This window comes from Phoenix dactylifera, chromosome 3, assembly GCF_051530095.1.
Source record: "Phoenix dactylifera cultivar Ajwa chromosome 3, Ajwa_hap1_PhDact_Kaust_v1.1, whole genome shotgun sequence".
Classification (NCBI taxonomy): domain Eukaryota; kingdom Viridiplantae; phylum Streptophyta; class Magnoliopsida; order Arecales; family Arecaceae; genus Phoenix; species Phoenix dactylifera.
In genome coordinates this window covers 42,145,684-42,161,672 of record NC_143192.1, presented here as the reverse complement: position 1 = coordinate 42,161,672, position 15,989 = coordinate 42,145,684, and the positions used below count along the sequence as shown (strand labels likewise).

Here is a 15,989-nt window from a genome sequence, read left to right as displayed (position 1 = left end):
ACGGACCCCAGGCCCACCACAGCCGGCGGTTCAACCACTCCAACAGGTCCGATCGACCGTGACAACTCCCTGATTCCGGTCTGATCCGGTCCCGTTCCCCATTACGCCATTAATGGGCCAAATCGTGCCCAATTATTACAAAACAGGACAAACCTCCTGTCACCTCCCAGGTAACAAAAATCCTCCTATAAAAGGAAACCTGGAGGGAAAAGGGGGAGAGGACCAAAAGGGGAGGAAAAACCCGAAGCTCTCTCTGTCTTCTCCACATACTCTCCTCCCTGCTCTCTACACATACTTGCCCCCTCTGACTTAGGCATCGGAGGGCCGGCGCCGGGGAGCCCGGCCACCGGCTTTTTTGCAGGACAGGACAGGACTGGACGCCCACCCCTCTTCGGACTCGCACACCCCCCGCGGCGGAGGACGCAGCCGGCCGGCGCACCGCCGTCCGCCCCCTGCAGCAGCGGAGCTCCTCCTTCCCCGGCTTCGCGTCGGCCCCCGGGTCCAATTTCCAGCAACAATATAAATTCTCATAAAAAACTGTGCTTATGCTCTCTATTAGTATGCATTCAATTAGTTTATATGCTTCCTCTAAGCAAGCATTAAATCTATATTATTTGAAATGCAATGGTATAATTAAAGTTAGTTTTTTTTTCTAAAAAATATAGATTAGTTGATTATTATCCTCCCTAATGCAATAGAGTATGAAAAAAATGGTGAAAATAATAATAATAGTCAATACAATTATTTTAAATATAGTCTTGCAGTAAGCCAAGAGGTTTGACCCCTGTTGTGATTTCAACATGTTCATAAAATATAAAGCATCTTCTATTAGAAATTAAGGCAGCAAAGCATATCCATCATTGCGAAAACACTCGCTTGATTCTAAAATTCCATGAACTATATATGTTGCTATTGGGAATCATCCAATCAAGGCACCGAGCTAACATGATTGCTGGGGTGCTCGGCTCGTCTGCAGCCTAAATCGAAAAGATTGAGTAGGAGTCATTGCGAGCTTTCATGATGACGGTTTAGTGGTTGTTGCACGATAGCTTTGATGCTGCACATTGCTGAGCTGGCAATAGATTATGGAGGTCTCGCGCGTAACGCTGCTTCAACAGTGAATTCGATCTGAAACAACAAAGATAAAAAAGTTCACCTACCATAACGTGTACCTTGTCGCTAAGTAGGAGAGTCAAAAGAGAACTTATCTTGAGGACTCTAAAAACGTATATATATATATATATATTTGTATGCGTGCACATGCGAGGGCTAGGGCTTGACGATAAGTAATTCGAATACAGGTGCAGGCTCGTTATGGTAACATATTAGTATTTTGTCCGTACTTTTTGGCCATGCTGATTGTTTGCGCATCAGGTCTGTTTGAAAAATAGGTCATTATTATAATCAAATTATGGAGAGAGAGAGAGAGGGTTGAAATACGAAAACCTCTTCGTGTGCTTTTTTTTTTTTTTTTTTTTTTGTAATTAGCCATAGGATGAGTTTTGAATTATCAGTCTGTGGCTATATGCTGGATCCTTATTGATCGATTTGCCGCATAAGATGAGCTCTGAGATATATCAATATATAAAAGTTTATTTATCAAAATACAGCTTCTTCATTCTAGATTCACATCAAGCTTATAAGGTTCGGTGGATATATCGACGAAACCCTAGCTCGTGCCGTAACAAAACCGTCGAATAACAGCTGTCAGCTTTTCCCATCCAACGCGTACGCCTTTAATTGGCTTTCCGGTGCTCTGTCCCACGACAATACTGGCGACAAGACCAAGAAGATCATGTGGTTTGGAAAAGTGAGAGCGAAGGACAAGCGGTGGGTCCCAACTGAATTCGCTTCGCGACGGAGAGAGGATATTTCCGTATCATTTCCGTGTCATAATGTGATTCGGCCGTGCAGGATAAGATCCGCGTCAGATGCGTGTCTCTCTGCAACGGGGGGAAGAGTGGTGGCGCTGAACGAGAGCTGCCAAAATTTCCGTGTACAGAAATGGTCAGAGAGGCCACGGAGGACATCCCAGCCGTCGGTTAGGTCCCCACGGCTTATGGATTTTTGCAATTATTGCACGTTCTGTTGTTTTCCGTACCGTACTATTATTCCATGATTACGTAAAATTACACACCGACCCAATTCATCGCTGGGCAAGCCAGATAAGGCTAATAATTGGATCCGGTCCATGTCAAGTAGGTGGAATTCCATTTATCATAAGCTTTGTCTGACAAGATTTGTGGTTACACTTCTTAACCAATAAGAGGGGAAAAAAAAGAACGGGATAATCGACCATACAATTTTGTCACGAAGCAGGTTAAAATTTTTCCAATTGGGTAAAGGCTGAGCTTGAAAATTGGACTGGCAAAGGGACGAACGAACAAGTGATGTGGAATTTAGTTTTTGGCATCGAATGGGTAACGGGTGGTTTACCGGTTTGATGAATCGGTGGGCCGCGAAGTTCCCACCGCGAAGTTCAGGCATCGTGTTAAACAAACCCGGCAGAATTCCATTTCCCATCGTCCAAACGTGGGGCCGAGACAATATATATATATATATAATTCTAATATGAGTACATCTTGCTAAACCATGCCATGCATGTTAAAGATAACAAAGCTGGCAAAAAAACAAAAATCATACTTTTTATGCCATGATCAGAAATGGCAGACTCATTTACTGTTTAATATTTTATTCTAAAATTTTTTTTGAACTCAACATAATTTTATTCCTTCACTCCTATATTATTTGTTTTTATTAATTTAATTGGTTGTGCTCACGTGATATTAATGTCCGTAGCTCCCTCTCTCTCTCTCTCTCTCTCTCTCTCGCTCTCGCTATCTATATATATATATATAAATGTTGGGGACACTTTTGGTATTCTAGCAATGCTTCAAGGGCGTCGGAGGAATACTTCCTCGTCGCCAGTCTATATCGGTCCTCCCCTGCCTACCTCCACCGAGCGAACCACGACCAGAGTTCGGCCGTCATCGCTTTCTCCCTCCCTCATTCCTACCGTCTCTCTTCTCTATTATATCTGGAGTCGAGGCGGGGGCGTAAGCAAGACGGAAAGAGAGAGAGAGAGAGGGGAAGAGATGAGCAGCGCGGTGGTGGGGGCTCGGACGCGGGTGGGCAACTACGAGCTGGGGAGGACGCTGGGGGAGGGCAGCTTCGCCAAAGTAAAGTTCGCCCGCAATGTCCAGAACGGCGACAGCGTCGCCATCAAAATCCTCGACAAGGATCAGGTCCTCCGCCACAAGATGATCGAACTGGTGTGCTCTCTCTCTCTTTCTCTAATCTCCTTTTTGTTTCCCGTTTTGATAGGATTAATAATTAATCTTGGAGAGTTCGTCGTCTGATCGTGACTTTTTTTTAATTATTTTAGTAGGTTGCTTGTTCCATGTGCTTATAGTTTCAGGCTCTGTCTTCTTCTTCTTCTTCTTTATTGTTGTTATTATTATTCTTGTTGGAATTCTTTGACGGACGTACGAATCGGATCAGGTAGGATGAGAGATATCACAATTTGCGTGGTCTTGGGCTGTCAGCATTTGATGGTTTAAGAGGCCCACACATCGATAGGTCTAGAATGGCAGAGCTCTAAGTGTTAATCAGATTAAACATTTCTGTTTCTGTGTATGCTCCAAATTGTATCTGGTTATAGATAAAAGGATGGTTAGATTGTTTGATTCTAGGTTACAAAAGTCCGATGCATGTGGAAATCATGGAGTCATCGTCACCGGTATTGTTGCTGATATAAGTTTGCTTAGCCATTAGCATATCACTGGCAGGTATTTTAAGGATGTGATCTGATTTTAGCTTAATGGAGGAAAATGCCATCTGCAAACATGGATGTGCGGTTTGGTTCTGAAGACAGGGAGTTCATATTGGAGATCTTTTCTAAAAGGGTAGGAATTGGAATGAGGTTTTATATTTAGTTGGCAGGGGTACATGATATTGGAGATGGAACACATATTTAACTGGCTTGGATGAGAAAGTGAGGACCTTCAAAAAGTAACAGCTGAATTTGGGGCTTGAGTTTTTGATATTTAAGATGAGTTATATCTATTACACCTTTGGGTTAGCGAGAACGCAGCACAATGTCAGATAAATAAGAAAATTAGGGAGCCAAGGTTTGAACTGGAAATTTTTGGGAGGTGAAACCTGGAATTAGGGCCTCGGGCCTTTATTTTAGATAGGTCCTTTTCGCTAAGATGTCCAATCATCAGAATGCATGTATATCATCAAATAGAGAATAGGTCAGGAAGGTTTAAGTCAGCTAACAGATCATTAACAGAACGAGATTCAACTGTAAAGCATGATAACAAGTCTTTCCTTGTATTATTCGTCTCTTGGATTGCATACATACGAGGGAGTTAGCGGATGGCACCAAATGGAGCAAAGAAATAGCTAACACTTGTTCACACACACACACACACACACACACAGAGATATATATATATACTTTCTGTTAGGAAATCTTGCTTCCACTACTTCATTCTCTTCACTGCTTGAGGCCCTCTCTTCCCTCCAAGATCTAAACAATTAACTCCATGAGATTTTATTTTTGCCATCTTTTGCCTATCTATCATGCATTTTCAGCTGCATAGAAGCAGAATGACTTTGTATTTTCAAACTTTGTAACTTTTGTGTATTATTTTTTATTGGTGTTCCATTTTCTGCAATTTTTTGTAAGTGGTGCTTTCCTGCTCCTATATCATAATTTGCTCCAGTAGTTGCTTCTGGTTCAGACTGTCATATTTTAAGTGATTGTCAATGGCAGTCATTTGTCAAATTTTTTAAGAGCAAGTTGCATAAGGGGACTGAAGCAGCAGTAGCTCTTATAGAAACAGGGTTGCCACCAATTATTACTCTTACATGGAATTCTAATTTTTCACTTCTCTTATCCATAATGAAGCTCCATTTTTAATATTTTAGGTGCCAAAGTGTGAAATAACTTGTAGAAATCAGATCATCTTTTTTTTTTTTTTGGTTAATTCTTTGATATACCCAGATTTTTGTTCATATCAAATTTGCATGAATATAACTTGTTAAGCCTTATAATCAGTGAGCATGCGGCAATTCATATATATGAGTTTGCATTGAACTTTCTAGTTATTACTTAATTGGTATCTGGTCAATTAGTAACTTTAAGTTTGATCATTCGTAACACTTTTTATCAGTGTCACAATGTGAACACTCCAATTACCTCTTACCAGATCAGAATAGAGACATTATGGATCGGTGCATATGGATCAGAATAGAGACTAGTTATTACCGATCTTTCCAAATTCCAATCTCCCTTGATTCACTTGCTATGGTTACATAGTATCAGTGGATGTGGCCACCAGGCCCCATTTTCCTTCCATAATACCTCATCTCTCATTCATGCGGATGAGCAATGTACCTCTGTATTTAGAATCTATGCATGTACATTGAATAAATCCATGTTGACCACTCAAATGAAGAGGTCTACATTCTTCTTCCTGTATTTACTCTTTCCTAGGTAGTTTTTCCTTTTTAAAAGGAGGCAGGGAAGAAAAGGAAATTCTGTAGATAGTACATTTGTTAGTTGAGAATGCTACCTGTACACTCATGTGTAGGACAGGCAAAAACATCCTGCATGCATGATGCACCACAAAGGCTAAGGTTTCCTGCATGAACAATAAAACAAATGCCAGGTGGGTTCTACATAGTATAGTTTATTGTCATGTCCATGGCCAGCATAGCAGTCTTAGCCTAGTATGTTTACATTGAGGATTTCTCTTCTTGGTCTGCTTCTGACCTGTAAATGAATTTATTTTCAGGAATGGTAGCATGATCTTGCTGTGGCAGTGATTGGAAGTACAATATGTCAATTTAATATCATTAGACCTTCTTATGTATTTATTTTGCAGTGACTTTGGATGTTCTTGTTGCTTGGAAATTATTTCAATTGTCCTTCATTACCTTCTTTCAGATAAAAAGAGAAATTTCTACTATGAAGCTAATCAAGCATCCAAATGTTGTTCAGCTCTATGAGGTACCTTGAAATCTGCTCTTAGATTTCTGTAATTTAGTTTTTTTTCTTTTTAACCAACTTGGCTTGTGATATATAAATGATTACTTCTGTTATAATATTATCATACTGATGCACTTTCGAATAACTCTGGTCTTAAGGCTTATTTGCTGTCTTTAATCAATAAAAATGATTTCGGTTTATGCAGACATCCATCATCCCTGCTACATAGAAATGCTCATATATGTACATATTTATGTCTAATCTGGTTATATTTTAAAAGTAATAGCATGATCCATTGATCAGAACTTCATTTCATAAAGCTGGGTTCTCTATATGGTTCTTCTTTTCTGTAAGGTGCTTCTGTTTCATATATAAATATCTTTTATAGCTTTATGATCCTCTGACAACCTCAGTTTATATAACTTGTAGGACATTCTTTAGCAAGCTTTTACTCTCATGTTATTCGAATGTTAACTGCTGTGTTTCCTTTCTATGAGCTCAAATGAGCTACCTTGCCATTTCTTCTATTCAAATGTATGCCTATATTTCAGGTTATGGCCAGCAAGACAAAGATATATATTGTTCTCGAATTTGTTGATGGAGGCGAGCTCTTTGACAAAATTGTAAGGTCATCTACTTGGAAATTAAGTGTTCAAAATATTTCTACAATCACACATACACAAACAAAAAGGATGTGCCTATTATAAGTCTTAAAATGCATCTACATATTGAGCACATACACCCTAGAGATCATCTAGTTGTATTTCACATGTATGAATGAATGTATGTGATGGGATATTCATTTGCACATGTGCCCTTTCACTCAAGTGTCATTTTTTTCCTGTTCTACATTACCTTATCAGGTCTTTGATTTCTAGGTCAAGCATGGGAGGCTAAAAGAAGATGAAGCAAGGAGATATTTCCAACAACTGTTAAATGCTGTTGATTATTGTCATAGTAGAGGTGTATACCACAGAGACCTCAAGGTTTGACCAACATTGCTGATGGGTGTCCCATTTGTGGATGCACTGTCCAACTGTCTATTATCTTTCACTAAATGACTTGGAAAGCGATCTTCTTTAGCTAGTATAGCCAACAATTCACGTGCCTTAGCATGTTTTGCAGCCTGAAAATCTACTTCTGGATTCATATGGCAACCTTAAAGTTTCTGACTTTGGCTTGAGTGCATTTGCACCACAAATACGGGTAAGTATTTTATTTGTATACAAGCTTCCCTGAATGATTGGACTTTTTTCATGACTTGTTGGTTTGCCAAACTGATTAGTTAAAGAAAATCTCATTTAATGTATCAACTTGACTATCTTATAATCTTATTGAATAATATATCCTTCAGTTCAGTTACATTTGTTATTTGTTACATAATTGAGGAGGTTGGCTGTGCTCAGGCTCATTTCATGATAAAAACTAGGTCGGGGTATGGATTACATTGAAATTAAGTTGAGTTGCTTGAAAGGGTATTAAATTTGATGAAATAGATGATATATGGATTAAGAGAGTTCGGCAAGGCTGAGTGAGAAAGAGAAGTATCTTTAAATGGTTCGAATTAACAAAATTCAAAAGTCAGGACTTCTTGACAAAAATCATTGTGATGTCATTATTGTATTATAGATTTTGCATTATTAGCTTCGACTTCCTTGCCACTGTTACTTTCAGTAGTTTCTCAAAGCAACTTTCCTCACCATATTGTCCCGTAGTTTTTGTTGGAGTTGTCATGCTATAATTGCTGTCATTAGTATCAAAATCATATGTGATCCACATACCTTGAATACATAGCTGACAATCCTCGTACAATTGAATGGGATTGGTGTCACATGGATCCATCTTCTGACTCATTTTTATGAATTGTTGACTTCTTAAATAAAAGAAATTCTTATTTTTTATATTTCATTCTCTTTAACTGTATAATTTTTTTTCTTTTTTTGAGAAAGAAAGGGAGGGAGATGCACCCAAACTATAATTACCTAGATACACCACTCAAGAACCCAGATCCTCTAGTTGCCAAGTAGAGAGTGCTACATTGGGGAAAGCCCCAGTTCATTTAACCTTTATCCTTTTTCTCTTCTTTCTTTTTAAAAAGCATATGCAATGAGTGCAGTTCCCTATTTCAAAATTTTGTCTCCTTCTATCTGTCTAGAATCTTTAGATACTTCACAAAGTTGAGAGTCTTGAATGGTTACTTGAGCTTATTCTGTAAAGTCAATATGGTCTGTTTCTTTTAATCAGTCTTTCAAGCTTCATGAAAGTTTCTCTTGATTCTAGAGATGCCTTGGTCGGAATTTCAGAATTCTGTGGTTTTAAATCAGGCTGTTGCTATAACATAGATTTCATGTATCATGTGCCGTGGTTCAATGATTGATGGCATCAGAGGTTTCTTTGAATGTTGTATCTGTTCCTTGTTTTCATCCATTTTCTAAAGATTTTCTTATTTAAATTTGTACTTCAATTTCACAATCCTTGTGATCATATCCTGGAATTATAGACTAACCATATTAATCAATATACTTGAAACTCAGGAGGATGGACTACTACATACTGCATGTGGAACTCCAAATTATGTTGCACCTGAGGTGTACTCATCCCGTCCATCCTCAATGGCAACATTTTTTCAGCCAATTTCATTTTATGTCAAACAACTTACATGCTGGGCACTTGATTTCATCAGGTTCTCAATGATAAAGGTTATGATGGTACTGCTTCTGATATATGGTCTTGTGGTGTAATACTGTTTGTCCTTATGGCTGGATACTTACCCTTCGACGAGCCAAACCTCATGGCTTTGTATAAGAAAGTAAGTTTTTTTTTTTTTTTTGATCACTGAAGTACAAGTCTTCCTCAATAATAGAATAAATTTCTTGAGTGTTGACCATCATCCTGGTCTACCTAAATTGCAGATCTGTAAGGCAGATTTTTCATGTCCATCCTGGTTTTCTTCTGGTGCAAAGAAATTAATTAAACGTATTCTAGACCCAAATCCTCATACTGTAAGTGCCAATCATTGAGATTTTCTTTTCCTTGTGCGTGTAACAGTGCATTGGCTTAGAATTCAGAATACCTTAAGTTCTTCATAGAACTGCCATTTTCACGATACTATGAAGCTTGGTGGCTGCACCTCTGCATGCTTGCATGCATGTTACTGGTCTCTTCTTTTCTTCCATGAGGCTAGCTAATACTGTACTGCTTATTTTAACAGCGCATAACAATTCCACAAATTTTAGAAGATGAATGGTTTGCAAAAGGGTATAAGCCACCATGTTTTGAACAAGGGGAAGATGTGAGCCTTGATGATGTTGATGCTGTTTTCAATGATTCAGAGGTAAGAACTCACTGCCCGGAAGAGATTATGTTGAGCTGCCAAAAATTCTGAACTATACCAACTCCATTGTTCAGCATAAAATCATGCAGAAGATACGCTGTCATGAGAATGGTAGCACTCAAGAAAATTAAATTGGCATACCCGTTACAATAGAAAATTGTTGCATTGAAAACCTTATTTCTTTTTTGAGGGAGATAATTGGAATCCCATAATTTTTTTAAGAAAATGAATCAGAATTCCAAAGATGATGGCACTTCATCAGGAGAGACTACAGAAATAGAAAAACTCATTGCACTGAAGCTTATCAAGTACTTTATTTATTTTGATGTCATTGAAGTATTAAAATATAATGATTCATGACAAGAAATTTTATTTACAATTTATGATAAGATTTCATTTCTGACATCTGTCATTTCAATATGCAGGAGCATCATGTAACAGAAAAGAAAGAGAAACCAGAGTCAATGAATGCATTTGCACTTATTTCAAGATCACAAGGTTTCAATTTGGGAAATTTGTTCGAAAAACAGATGGTATGTTGGATAAGGCTGCTTCGTTCTTTCTTTCTTTCTTTTTTGTTGAATCCTGCCTTGCAGCTTCCATGTTAAAGGGTTGTGTTTGGGTTTGGGCACTATAGCTGTTCCATTTTTAAAAAGCTGCTCAAATCTTGAGGATTAAAGTTGAGGCACTGATCCATGCTGGTCAGGTGCTGGTACAATATATACCATGGTAGGGGATTGGCACAGCCAAGTACAGTGCCAGTTCAAATTATTATTAAAAAAAAATTGTGCCAAGCTGCACCAGATCACTATGGTCAATTTGAGGCAGTCAAGTGTGGTACAGGGTCAGTATGTGATCTAGGGGTGTACCATAGGTACCGGTGCTGGTTTTCAGTTGGTTCATATCGGGACAATACAGGCGCTACTCCAATCCTTACTCACGTAGCTATTTTGGAAAGTATAGGCAAAGTAAATGTTGCCTAATTAATTAACTCGACGAGATTAGTTTTGTAGTTTCACAGAAAAACAAAAATCTACAAATTTGCAATATATGGTCTGCCTCGTTTGTTAGACTCTGGTTACTCATCTAAGGTTCACCTGAAAGGGCTCTGTCAGGAAAGACAGTTTAATTTCTTCTTTTATAATAGATTTGATGGATTTGAAATTTTTTCTTTAATTATTGTTATCGGCCACGGAGGTAGCATTAGGTTACAGACTTCAACCTTCATTTACATTGTAGCTTGGTTCTTCCTCATGAAAATTTTGACTGAGTTTGAAATGAGGCCTGTATTGACCTTAATCAGATATTATTAGCAAATCAGTATCTTTCTTTTGCACTAAGAAGTATAGTTAGTGAGTAGCTCATATTCCTGTTCATGTTGGAACTTACAGGGTCTTGTTAAGCGGGAGACACGCTTTACTTCTCAGTGCCCTCCCAATGAGATAATGGCTAAAATAGAGGAAGCAGCTAAGCCTTTGGGTTTCAATGTGAGCAAACAGAACTACAAGGTAGAGTGGCACATTATGTGCTTAGATCACATCTTGCACTTTCATTGTAGCCAATGATCAAATTTTTCATTCCCAATTTAGTATATACCAATTGTAAAGTCGATCTGAGTTAAATGCATGTTGTCATTTTGCCTCATTCCAGATGAAGTTAAAGGGAGACAAAACTGGAAGGAAGGGCCGTCTATCTGTAGCAACAGAGGTATTGCACCAAGCCATTATCTTTTTTTATTTAAGCTCTATCTGACCGGAGAAAATATAAAAGCTAGGTAATTTGGTTGACAGTAAGATGCTAGTTCTCTTCTGGGTCTCTTTGCAGAAAAGCATGTAGAAAATTTTCCTGTCACACTCTATTAGGCATCCATTTTGAGCTTCACATGCCTATATATATGAAGCACAGACCTTAGGTTGCAACAGCAAAATCACTTTACCAGTCATCACAGATTTTGATCTTCATTATTTTTGGCTATATCCAGCATGCAAGGTCAGCCATTCTTCTGTTATCTAACTATATAGTAGTGGAGTGGATATTATTGTGAAAATATTTAGTATCATTGAAACACTATAGTTATTTATTGGGCATTGCATGTTAATTAAAATACCTGTCCAGAGAGTTAACTTCCAGCGTGTTGACAGTTGATATTTAATACACCATATGTAACTTGAATCCTTTTTTTTCTTTTTAAATTTTATGGTATTGTTTGTTTTCATGGCCCTCTCTTTCAGCAACTTCCAATCAAATCAAGAAGTTTGTCAATTTCTCTCTTTTTTTTTAAGGTTTTTGAGGTAGCTCCTTCTCTCCACGTGGTTGAGCTGCGCAAAACTGGAGGTGACACATTGGAGTTTCACAAGGCATGTTAAGATAGAACTATATAGTAATCAGAGGCCTGTTTGAGATGTTGCACCCTCACGGTCCATCGGTAACATATTCTTTTATCAAATCCTCTTGCAGTTCTATAAGAGCTTTTCCTCAGGACTAAAAGATGTTGTATGGAAGTCCGAAGCAATCACAGAAGAGATCAGGTGAGTTTCAAAATGGCTTTGAACATATATGTGGTAAGAATGTAAGTGGTTCCCTCTTCTGTTTACTTCCTACCTCTTCAAATGAGATCCATATTTGCAGGTAATATCATGGCTTTCTCATAGCAGCAGTGTGTATATTGCCTATCAAAAACAGGAGGCCTTTTTGGTGGTGAAATGTAGCACTATTGTACATACTCTTGTGGGGATACACTTCAAAGAGTGAGTCCCTGTCATTTGCTCAAAGAGACAGTACATGCATTCCTCTGATTCGAGTTGCCCAACAGAATACAACAGGGGAGACTAACTAGCTCTCCCTTTTCTTCTGTTGTAGGTTTGAAGTTCCCAGCTTTTAGTCATCATTGCAAATAATGTACAAGGATTGAAAAATACTAGATGCTTAATATTGTCACGAGCAATGTGCTGCAAAATGATTCTCTTGTGCCATTATTTTTCATGCTAGTTAATTCCTGCAGCTACCTTGAGCTTGTATTGCATTATCAGCATTCTTCCTACATAGCTTTTTCACCTGCAAATTGGAGGTAACTTGTTCTGCTCATAGCAATCCATAATCCTGTTTTAGCCACATCCTCTCCAAGTTAAAATAGACACTGTCTAACTGTAGTATTTGCCAATTTGATTTAACAAAATATTCAGCTTGCTCCTGTTAAACTTTCCAACACCAACTATACTAGCTAGCATGACTATCGGCTACGCTATTGGAAGGTCGCAAAACTATCCGTTCCTACAGCTTGGCTGATGTAGTCTTCTCCTATATTTATATATATTTATACCTTGTGGCCGCTTCTCTTGCTTCATCTATCTGAAACAAAAATGGTATAAATATATATAATTTAATTAAAATTATAATTTATCCTTCGTTTCTCCATCTCTCTCTCTCTCTCTCTCTCTCTCTCTCTCTCTCTCTCTCTCTCTCTCTTTTTACCCCCCCTCTTGTCGTCGAGTCAGATACTTGGGAAAGGTGTGCAACATTGCTCTATGATCTTAATCTTCTATAAAGTGGTGCTCGAGACAACTTTGACAGGACTTCAAAATGAAACAAAAAAGATCAGTTGGCCAGAGGGAATTGTGAGATCACTCGTAACACTTGACATTTATATTCTGCAGCAATGCTTCTTATTTCTACTTAAAGTGGGAAAAGACTTATACCATGCACTTCTAATTTGCCAGGTATATTATTTATTAATGACCAGAAGCATGATTAAAAATGGGGGAGGGATGCCTTGAAATGTTGATTTTATGTAGGTCTATATAGAGGTGCAGTGTGTAGGCACATGAACTTACACTACGAATGTTTGCTTGATGGTTTAATGTTTCATTTGACAGTTGTTGCCACTGAACATGAATCTTTATGCTGCTTTTGTAGTTCTTGGGAAGTGGAGTCATCCTCTGGAACCAACAAAAAAAAATCTGTGTTCCACTTTGATAATCCATCTGGTGCATCAGATTCAATAAAAAAAGGCACCTAAAAAAGAAACACCAGTTCGGTATAATGATCCGAATAGCTCATTCCAATCTAATAAATAACCGTATCTCTTGAAACTTGAATATCTCTACGGACGGACCTAAGCATTTTCTCAGCCAGTCGACGGACCTCTCAGCTACATACCTGTATCTCAACTAATTCCTATAATTGGATATTCCAATCCAGGAGGAGGAAGAGAAATGGGAAGGGGGAGAATTATTTCCATGGGTGGAGGCTAAAGCACGGAACTTTACAAGTGTACTCGTCCGACATCTGCTCGACGAGAAATGCCTTTTCCTCTCTACCTACGCCAAGGATGGGTGCAAAAATCGATCAAGAAAGCGTATGCCGTGGAGATTTTTCATCAAGCGGATCGTTGATCGGTACCTTAGAGACGCAATCAACGGCGAAGCGGAGGACGCCGGAGTCGAGGGCGGTGCTCATGAGGCGGGGGCCGGGGCGATCCTCGGGCGCGTTGAACAGCCTCACCGGCCTCGCCTGGCTGACGCCGCTCATCGTCTCTCCTTCGCGAACCGGCACCAACACAGAGCGCTTCAGTTTTTCATGATAATGCACCCGCTCTGTTGACGCTGGGGGTCAAGGGGAGCGACCGCCCGCTGATCCCCCACCCATATCCGACCCAAAACTATGGATTTGGGACGATGGATCCGATAATTTTAACGGGTCGGGTCTGGGTTCTTGATTGGAAACGTTTATCGGTTTTGGCCGAGTTTATATAGGCCGCTGGTATGGTATGTATGTATGTATATAAATCTCAAGAAAAAAGGGAGATCTCCAAGAAAACTAGAGGTTAGTCGCAGTAAGGATGGGGCCAAACTAGACTTGGTTGTAGAGATGGGCCAACCAAAATCATCTAGTGTTTCTATCAAAAAACAAAAAATTATTTTTAGATTTTTTTTAATCCCATATAAGTACCTAAGATATCCTTAACGAATAATCCATATGGGGCTAAACACATGCCCACATGAATCCTTGAAAGAAGATGTTGATTTAGCTAAATATCAAAAATCCCTAAGTCTCTTGTACTTGAAAATCCACATGAAAGTTGACTTAAGCTAACTTGATTTACATGCTCAAATATGCTTCAATCCAAATTTGGGCCTGTCAATTTGCAAATCAGCTTCCTTATTTATATTTGCTTTGAGCAGGATGTTTATATGCTCTGCCTCATCCTTGATCAATCATAGTGCGTAGATGGAACGAGACATCGACCAAGTGGTCCAACTCATTCTCAAGCTGAATGCTATATGTTTAGTCTTATATAAATATCTAAGATTTCCTCGACGAATAACCGATATAGGGCTAAATACACGCTTGCATGAATCCTCACAAAAAAATATTGATTTAGGCTAAACATAAAAAAATCCTCAGGTCTCTTGTAATTGAAAATCAACTTGAAAGTTGACTTAAGCTAACTTGACTGACATGCTCAAATATGATTCAGTCCAAATCTAGGCCTGTCAATTTGCAGATCAGCTTCCTTATTTATATTTGCTTCGAACAGGATGGTTATATGCTCTGCCTCATCTTTGATCAATCATAGTGCGTGGATAGAACGAGACATCAACCAAGTGGTCCAACCCATTCTCAAGTCGAATTTCATATATTTAGTCATGTATAAGTATCTAAGATCTCCTCAATGAACAACTGATATAGGGATAAACACATGTCCGCATAAATCCTCACATGAAGACGTTGATTTGGGCTAAGCATAAAAAATCCTCATGTCTCTTGTATTCAAGAATCAACGCTAAAGTTGACTTAAGCTAACTCGACTGGCATGCGCAAATATGATTATATCCAAATCTGAGTCGGTCAATTTGCAAATCAGCTTCCTTATTTATATTTGCTTTGAACAGGATGGTTATATGCTCTACCTGGCCCTTGATCAATCACAGCGCGTGGATGGAACGAGACATGGACCAAGTGGTCCAGCCCGTTCTCAAGCCGCAAACTGTGATTCAAGCGTAGCCCATAGTCATTGTGTCCTGGCACGTTAAACTCAACCTGGGCATATTAACAATTACAAATGGACGACCCATTTTCATCTTAAAAAGTTTGAAAAAGGCTCTTGTTGATTGATTACGACTTACGAGTAGTCTTTTTCTCAATCTGTGAGGCCCGTGCGATAGGCCGGCAATCATGCTCGACAAATGTCCGGCCTAGCTGGCCTACTACATCTAGGCCCATATTTGAAATCAAGCTAGGAGTGAGCAAGTTGATGCTTGGCCCAGCCTACGTAAATGTAAGTTAGGTTGATAGGGCCGCAGGCTGAAAGTCTCTATTGATTCATAAAAAAATGTGCTATATGAATTTATTAGTCTATACGGACCTTAGTCCCAACAGTTTAAATTTTTGGACCACAAATACAGCACAAATGATCTCAGAGCCAGATTTATTATACACCATAACTTTTATTAGTCATGTAGACTCATAAGTGAAGGATAACAGGATTGAGGATTCAGTAGAGTCAAGTAGAACCTGAGTTGTGGGTACGCCCCCCTCTCTCAAGTAGGATCCACGAGATTAGATGGAAAGATTATCATAGTACGTTCCACATTGGTTAATAAAAAAAATATTATATAAGTTTATTAGCTTCGCCCGGTTCTTTTTCCGATAACTTAA

General features: G+C 38.8%; 1 protein-coding gene and 1 long non-coding RNA gene across 10 annotated transcripts; both read left to right on the top strand.

Moving 5' to 3' along the window:
• Nucleotides 1–2,885: 2,885 nt before the first annotated feature.
• LOC103718496 (CBL-interacting protein kinase 9) lies at nucleotides 2,886–12,288 on the top strand. 9 transcript variants are annotated; one of them, XR_016399901.1, is made up of 17 exons: nucleotides 2,966–3,272; nucleotides 5,957–6,019; nucleotides 6,550–6,621; nucleotides 6,877–6,984; nucleotides 7,112–7,204; nucleotides 8,533–8,586; nucleotides 8,682–8,807; nucleotides 8,911–9,000; nucleotides 9,210–9,332; nucleotides 9,758–9,865; nucleotides 10,724–10,840; nucleotides 10,983–11,039; nucleotides 11,157–11,321; nucleotides 11,615–11,689; nucleotides 11,790–11,860; nucleotides 11,961–12,079; nucleotides 12,192–12,288. XR_016399901.1 is itself a non-coding variant. In XM_039118704.3 (15 exons), exons 1-15 carry the CDS (start codon nucleotides 2,889–2,891, stop codon nucleotides 11,962–11,964), a joined length of 1,545 nt encoding a protein of 514 aa, XP_038974632.3. In that variant the 5' UTR covers nucleotides 2,886–2,888; the 3' UTR covers nucleotides 11,965–12,288. The 9 variants fall into 9 exon arrangements, 5 of the variants coding, with proteins under 5 accessions (XP_038974632.3, XP_088574586.1, XP_089785815.1 ...); XR_015976384.2 differs by lacking the exon at nucleotides 11,157–11,321 and having other exon boundaries at nucleotides 2,927–3,272; nucleotides 7,124–7,204; XR_005508171.3 differs by lacking the exon at nucleotides 11,157–11,321 and having other exon boundaries at nucleotides 2,927–3,272.
• A 25-nt stretch (nucleotides 12,289–12,313) lies between these two features.
• On the top strand, nucleotides 12,314–12,721 carry LOC148714392 (uncharacterized). Its single transcript, XR_015976387.2, has 2 exons — nucleotides 12,314–12,399; nucleotides 12,515–12,721. It is a non-coding gene; the product is annotated as an uncharacterized LOC148714392 (long non-coding RNA).
• The last annotated feature ends 3,268 nt before the right edge of the window (nucleotides 12,722–15,989 follow it).

Coding starts and splice junctions, on each gene's coding strand:
- LOC103718496 (XM_039118704.3), top strand. CDS start 2,889: ATGCTTCAAGGGCGTCGGAGGAATACTTCCTCGTCGCCAGTCTATATC. Junction 6,622..6,876: donor GCGAGCTCTTTGACAAAATT/GTAAGGTCATCT, acceptor TTTGATTTCTAG/GTCAAGCATGGGAGGCTAAA. Junction 9,866..10,723: donor ATTTGTTCGAAAAACAGATG/GTATGTTGGATA, acceptor TGGAACTTACAG/GGTCTTGTTAAGCGGGAGAC.